General features: G+C 43.7%; 1 protein-coding gene across 11 annotated transcripts in view; it reads right to left on the bottom strand.

Moving 5' to 3' along the window:
* The window catches only part of LOC123999436 (transcription factor 4-like), a 474,953-nt gene that overhangs the window by 396,997 nt on the left and 70,456 nt on the right, over positions 1-7,500 (bottom strand). For all 11 annotated transcript variants that reach the window (XM_046305232.1, XM_046305239.1, XM_046305238.1 and 8 more), the window contains 2 exons: positions 6,488-6,543; positions 5,489-5,591 (listed from right to left, as the gene is read on the bottom strand). In XM_046305232.1, the coding sequence (XP_046161188.1) occupies positions 5,489-5,591; positions 6,488-6,543 (159 nt within the window). The remainder of the gene's footprint in view (positions 1-5,488; positions 5,592-6,487; positions 6,544-7,500) is intronic.

Here is a 7,500-nt window from a genome sequence, read left to right as displayed (position 1 = left end):
AACAGACCAGGTGGTAGAGAACAGACCAGGTGGTAGAGAACAGACCAGGTGGTAGAGAACAGACCAGGGCTACGAAATAAAACTCAGACCAGGTGGTAGAGAACAGACCAGGTGGTATAGAGAACAGACCAGGTGTATAGAGAACAGACCAGGTGGTAGAGAACAGACCAGGTGGTAGAGAACAGACCAGGTGTATAGAGAACAGACCAGGTGGTAGAGAACAGACCAGGTGGTAGAGAACAGACCAGGTGGTATAGAGAGCAGACCAGGTGGTAGAGAACAGACCAGGTGGTATAGAGAGCAGACCAGGTGGTATAGAGAACAGACCAGGTGGTAGAGAACAGACCAGGTGGTATAGAACAGACCAGGTAGTATAGAGAGCAGACCAGGTGGGATAGAGAACAGACCAGGTGGTAGAGAACAGACCAGGTGGTATAGAGAGCAGACTAGGTGGTATAGAGAACAGACCAGGTGTATAGAGAACAGACCAGGTGGTAGAGAACAGACCAGGGCTACAAAATACAACTCAGACCAGGTGGTATAGAGAACAGACCAGGGCTACAAAATACAACTCAGACCAGGTGGTATAGAGAACAGACCAGGGCTACAAAATAAAACTCAGACCAGGTGGTAGAGAACAGACCAGGTGGTAGAGAACAGACCAGGTGGTAGAGAACAGACCAGGGCTACAAAATACAACTCAGACCAGGTGGTATAGAGAACAGACCAGGGCTACAAAATAAAACTCAGACCAGGTGGCATAGAGAACAGACCAGGTGGTATAGAGAACAGACCAGGTGTATAGAGAACAGACCAGGTGTATAGAGAACAGACCAGGTGTATAGAGAACAGACCAGGTGGTAGAGAACAGACCAGGTGGTAGAGAACAGACCAGGTGTATAGAGAACAGACCAGGTGTATAGAGAACAGACCAGGTATATAGAGAACAGACCAGGTGGTAGAGAACAGACCAGGTGTATAGAGAACAGACCAGGTATATAGAGAACAGACCAGGTGGTAGAGAACAGACCAGGGCTACAAAATAAAACTCAGACCAGGTGGTAGAGAGAACAGACCAGGTGGTAGAGAGAACAGACCAGGTGGTATAGAGAACAGACCAGGTGGTATAGAACAGACCAGGTGGTATAGAACAGACCAGGTGGTAGAGAGAACAGACCAGGTGGTAGAGAACAGACCAGGTGGTAGAGAACAGACCAGGTGGTAGAGAGAACAGACCAGGTGGTATAGAACAGACCAGGTGGTAGAGAACAGACCTCCCTCTACCAGAAACACACCTCTCTCTCTCCTCCCTCTACCAGAAACACACCTCTTAATTCAATTCAAGGGGCTTTATTGGCATGGGAAACATGTGTTAACATTGCCAAAGCAAGTGAGGTAGATAATATATAAAGTGAAATAAACTATAAAAATTAACAGTAAACATTATATATATATACAGTGTTGTAACAATGTACAAATGGTTAAAGTACACAAGGGAAAATAAATAAGCATAACTATGGGTTGTATTTACAATGGTGTTTGTTCTTCACTGGTTGCCCTTTTCTTGTGGCAACACACCTCTCTATCTCTCTCCTCCCTCTACCTGAAACACACCTCTCTCTCTCTCTCTCTCTCTCTCTCTCTCTCTCTCTCTCTCTCTCTCTCTCTCTCTCTCTCTCTCTCTCTCTCTCTCTCTCTCTCTCTCTCTCTCTCTCTCTCTCTCTCTCTCTCTCTCTCTCTCTCTCTCTCTCTCTCTCTCTCTCTCTCTCTCTCTCTCTCTCTCTCTAGGGCTCTGGTCTAAAGTAGTGCACTACTTTCTGACCTCAATGGATCGGGACATGGACTCTACAATGTGTCAGAAGTGTTCCACAGGGATACTGGCCCATGTTGACTCCAATTCTTCCTACAGTTGTGTCAAGTTGTCGTGATGTCCTTTGGGTGGTCGATCATTCTTGATACACACAGGGAACGGTTGTGTATGATAAACCCACCAGTATGATAACCCAGCAGTATGATAAACCCAGCAGTATGATAAACCCAGCAGTATGATAAACCCAGCAGTATGATAAACCCAGCAGTATGATAAACCCAGCAGTATGATAAACCCACCAGTATGATAAACCCACCAGTATGATAAACCCAGCAGTATGATAAACCCAGCAGTATGATAAACCCACCAGTATGATAAACCCAGCAGTATGATAACCCACCAGTATGATAAACCCAGCAGTATGATAAACCCAGCAGTATGATAAACCCAGCAGTATGATAAACCCACCAGTATGATAAACCCACCAGTATGATAAACCCAGCAGTATGATAAACCCAGCAGTATGATAAACCCACCAGTATGATAAACCCACCAGTATGATAAACCCAGCAGTATGATAAACCCAGCAGTATGATAAACCCACCAGTATGATAAACCCAGCAGTATGATAAACCCAGCAGTATGATAAACCCAGCAGTATGATAAACCCAGCAGTATGATAAACCCACCAGTATGATAAACCCACCAGTATGATAAACCCACCAGTATAATAAACCCAGCAGTATGATAAACCCACCAGTATGATAAACCCACCAGTATGATAAACCCACCAGTATAATAAACCCAGCAGTATGATAAACCCACCAGTATGATAAACCCAGCAGCTGTGCAGTTGTTGACAAACTAAAACCGATGCGCCTGGTACCTACTACCATGTCCTGTTTAAAGACACTTCAATATTTTGTCTTGCCCCTTCACCCTCTGAATGGCACACAGACACAATCCATGTCTCCATTGTCTCAGGGCTTATAAATCCTTCTTTAACCCCATCTCCTCCCCTTCATCTTTAACCCTGTCTCCTCCCCTTCATCTTTAACCCTGTCTCCTCCCCTTCATCTTTAACCCTGTCTACTCCCCTTCATCTTTAACCCTGTCTCCTCCCCTTCATCTTTAACTCTGTCTCCTCCTCTTCATCTTTAACCCTGTCTCCTCCCCTTCATCTTTAACCCTGTCTCCTCCCCTTCATCTTTAACCCTGTCTCCTCCCCTTCATCTTTAACCCTGTCTCCTCCCCTTCATCTTTAACCCTGTCTGCTCCCCTTCATCTTTAACCCTGTCTCCTCCCCTTCATCTTTAACCCTGTCTACTCCCCTTCATCTTTAACCCTGTCTCCTCCCCTTCATCTTTAACCCTGTCTCCTCCCCTTCATCTTTAACCCTGTCTCCTCCCCTTCATCTTTAACCCTGTCTCCTCCCCTTGATCTTTAACCCTGTCTCCTCCCCTTCATCTTTAACCCTGTCTCCTCCCCTTCATCTTTAACCCTGTCTCCTCCCCTTCATCTTTAACCCTGTCTCCTCCCCTTCATCTTTAACCCTGTCTCCTCCCCTTCATCTTTAACCCTGTCTCCTCCCCTTCATCTTTAACCCTGTCTCCTCCCCTTCATCTTTAACCCTGTCTCCTCCCCTTCATCTTTAACCCTGTCTCCTCCCCTTCATCTTCAACCCTGTCTCCTCCTCTTCATCTTTAACCCTGTCTCCTCCCCTTCATCTTTAACCAGGTCTCCTCCTCTTCATCTACACTGATTGAAGTGGATTTAACAAGAGACATCAATAAGGAATCATATCTTTCACCTGTATTCACCTGGATTCACCTGGCCAGTCTGTGTCACTGAAAGAGCAGGTGTTCTTAATGTTTTGTCCACTCAATGTATTTCATGGAGCAAGTCAAGTTTAATTAGGCTTCTGGTGTTCATGTCAAAAGACACATTATCTGTGTCAGTGGTCACTGGCTCACAACTTGAGGGGACAGTAGACAGGCATACACACACGCACGCACGCACACACACACACACACACAACCACACACACACACACAACCACACACACACACACAACGGCGAACTGAACACTGTCTGCCAACGCTCGCCTTGTGTTCCGTTACCGCCTCAGTTGACCGACCCGAGAGAGTTAAGAGAGCATTCAGTCAAAACGCCAACCGAGGAAGGAGAGGAACTGAGGAAAGAGAGGAACTGAGAGGAAAGAGAGGAACTGAGGAAAGAGAGGAACTGAGGAAAGAGAGGAACTGAGGAAAGAGAGGAACTGAGGAAAGAGAGGAACTGAGGAAAGAGAGGAACTGAGGAAAGAGAGGAACTGAGGAAAGAGGAACTGAGGAAAGAGAGGAACTGAGGAGAGAGAGGAACTGAGAGGAGAGAGAGGAACTGAGGAAAGAGAGGAACTAAGGAAAGAGAGGAACTGAGGAAAGAGAGGAACTGAGAGGAAAGAGAGGAACTGAGGAAAGAGAGGAACTGAGGAAGGAGAGGAACTGAGGAAGGAGATGAACTGAGAGGAAAGACAGGAACTGAGGAAAGAGAGGACCTGAGGAAAGAGAGGGACTGAGGATAGAGAGGAACTGAGGAAAGAGAGGAACTGAGGAAAGAGAGGAACTGAGGAAAGAGAGGAACTGAGTAAAGAGAGGAACTGAGAGGAGAGAGAGGAACTGAGGAAAGAGAGGAACTGAGGAAAGAGAGGAACTGAGGAAAGAGAGGAACTGAGGAAGGAGAGGAACTGAGGAAAGAGAGGACCTGAGGAAAGAGAGGACCTGAGGAAAGAGAGGGGCTGAGGAAAGAGAGGAACTGAGGAAAGAGAGGAACTGAGGAAAGAGAGGAACTGAGGATAGAGAGGAACTGAGGAAAGAGAGGAACTGAGGAAGGAGAGGAACTGAGGAAAGAGAGGAACTGAGGATAGAGAGGAACTGAGGAAAGAGAGGAACTGAGGAAAGAGAGGAACTGAGGAAAGAGAGGGGGTGATAAACTCAAAGTCACCAGACTTGCTACACAGTGTTGTGTCCCCTTTCTATGAGGCCTGGTCCAAATGTAGTGCACAGTGTAGAGAATAGTGTTCTATTTGTGACGCAGCCAGTGTGTTTAGCCGATTAGCTAAATGCCCTTCGTCATTGACTGACTGTGTGAGCCACTTACAGGAAAAGGTAAAGGACAAGAGTTTTCTTACAAGACACATCCGGGGCCTTTTTTTCCCAGACTGGACAGACGAGAATCAGAAAAACTTCACAACTTCTCACTTCTGTGTGGCTGAGTGGTAGTTCTACTGGTGAGTCCTGGGGTCGGCAGGTAGCCTAGCGGTTAGAGGGTTGGACTAGGAACCGTAAACGTTGCAGTATCGAATCCCTGAGCTGACAAAGAATAGGACGTTCTGCCCCTGAACAAGACAGTTAACCCACTGTTCCCCCGTTAGGCAGTCATTTTAAATAAGAATGTTGTTCTTAATGAAATTACTTGCCTGGTTCAATAAATCAATCCACAAACAGACTGGAAGGTATCTCTGAAGCTGTTCACTGACTTTCCAAAATAATATTGTACTGTGTGTTTGTCTCTCATTCCTGTTAGTTTTTTACCCTTCTAAAGAAAACAGTGATTTGTCATGTAGCCATTTGCATGGCCTCTCTCCTCCAATACAATTAATGTTGATAAAACATCTCTTACCTGTTAGTCTGGAGTTGAGGTATGGAGGAGAGATGTTGTCGTGTGGATGGGAGCCCATTTCACGGCTCGTCATGTGAGTGTACTGGGAACCATCAGCATAACCCTGGAACAGAGAGAGAGAGAACAGACTGGGTCAGGACAGTAACAGAACTGGGTCAGGACAGTAATACTGTACTGGGTCAGGACAGTAACAGAACTGGGTGAGGACAGTAATACTGTACTGGGTCAGGACAGTAACAGAACTGGGTCAGGACAGTAATACTGTACTGGGTCAGGACAGTAACAGAACTGGGTCAGGACAGTAATACTGTACTGGGTCAGGACAGTAACAGTACTGGGTCAGGACAGTAGCAGAACTGGGTCAGGACAGTAATATTGTACTGGGTTAGGACAGTAACAGTACTGGGTCAGGACAGTAACAGTACTGGGTAAGGACAGTTGCAGTACTGGGTCAGGACAGTTACAGAACTGGGTCAGGACAGTAATACTGTACTGGGTCAGGACAGTAACAGAACTGGGTCAGGACAGTAATACTGTACTGGGTCAGGACAGTAATAGAACTGGGTCAGGACAGTAATACTGTACTGGGTCAGGACAGTAACAGAACTGGGTCAGGACAGTAACAGTAAAGGTGATAAATATATATATATATAAATTCAGGCTATATATATTTCAGGTTATATATATATATATATATATATATATATATATATATATATATATATATATATATATATATATTTCAGGTTTTATATATATATATATATTACAGGTTATATATATATTTCAGGTTATATATATATATATTACAGGTTATATATATATATTACAGGTTATATATATATATATTACAGGTTATATATATATATATTACAGGTTATATATATATTTCAGGTTATATATATTACCGGTTATAGGGTAACGTGTCTAGATTTCCTGCTTCGACATATTTCTACAGGTATTACACATTATACTGCTCCGTGTGTGTTTGGAACTCACCTTTGAAGGGGCACCTCTATGTCCCCACGTCCCTGCACTGGCTCTGTCCCCCATGTCTACAAGAAGACAGAAACAAAGAGACAACACGAGACTTAAAGAACCCGCGTGGCTTTACCTTGTTAACTAACTACTACATCTACCGCCAGCAGCTAAAATATGGATTAGAATCGGCCATTTTCCTCACTTTCATACCCTGATGATAATAATAATAATAATAACCTCAACGTTTACTACTAGAAATCTATGGCACACAGATTAACATGAAGCAAATTGATTATATATATATATAGAATGTTTTACATAAAATAAAATACCACTTTAAACACATAGCCTAAAAATATAATTTTGGTTAGATTTCTTCAACCCTGTTCCTCAGCGTTTTACTGAAACTGGGGAAGAGTTTGTTATAGTCTCTACTGCCGATTTGCCACTTTAATCCTAACTAATTTATTCATATTATTGGATGAATGTAGATAAGAAAACAACGATCAATTGAAATAATTGTAATAAATATTATATTATATTATATTACATTATTTTTTGTTTTGTTTTGCATTGTGTATCAGGGTCACGCCCTGACCACAGATGGTGTAGTAGGTCAGGGCATGACTAGGGGGTATTCTAGTTTAATAATTTCTATGTTGGTGTTCTAGTTTATATTTTCTATGTTGGTGTTTTGTGTATGATTCCCAATTAGAGGCAGCTGGTAATCGTTGTATTTAAGTAGATATTTTTCCCCTCCTGTGTGTTGTGGGATATTATTTTGTGTTTGTGCCTGTGTACCACGTAGTCACGGTTCGTTGTTCGTTCGTTGATTTCTTGTTTGTTTGGTTTTTTTTCTTTTAAGTTTCACTTTTGAAATAATCATGTGGAACTCAACCTCCGCTGCCTCTTGGTCCCGTTCCTACGACAACCGTGACAAATCAGGATTACTGTGTACCCTGGTGTAGTCAAAACTGACTGACATGATGTGTCTCGATGTCTCTCACACCCTGAACTGGTGGAGTCAAATA

The sequence above is a fragment of the Oncorhynchus gorbuscha genome, linkage group LG16 (genome assembly GCF_021184085.1).
Source record: "Oncorhynchus gorbuscha isolate QuinsamMale2020 ecotype Even-year linkage group LG16, OgorEven_v1.0, whole genome shotgun sequence".
NCBI lineage: Eukaryota > Metazoa > Chordata > Actinopteri > Salmoniformes > Salmonidae > Oncorhynchus > Oncorhynchus gorbuscha.
The sequence above is the reverse complement of the archived record's forward strand: the minus strand, read 5'-3'. Positions and strand labels throughout refer to the sequence as shown.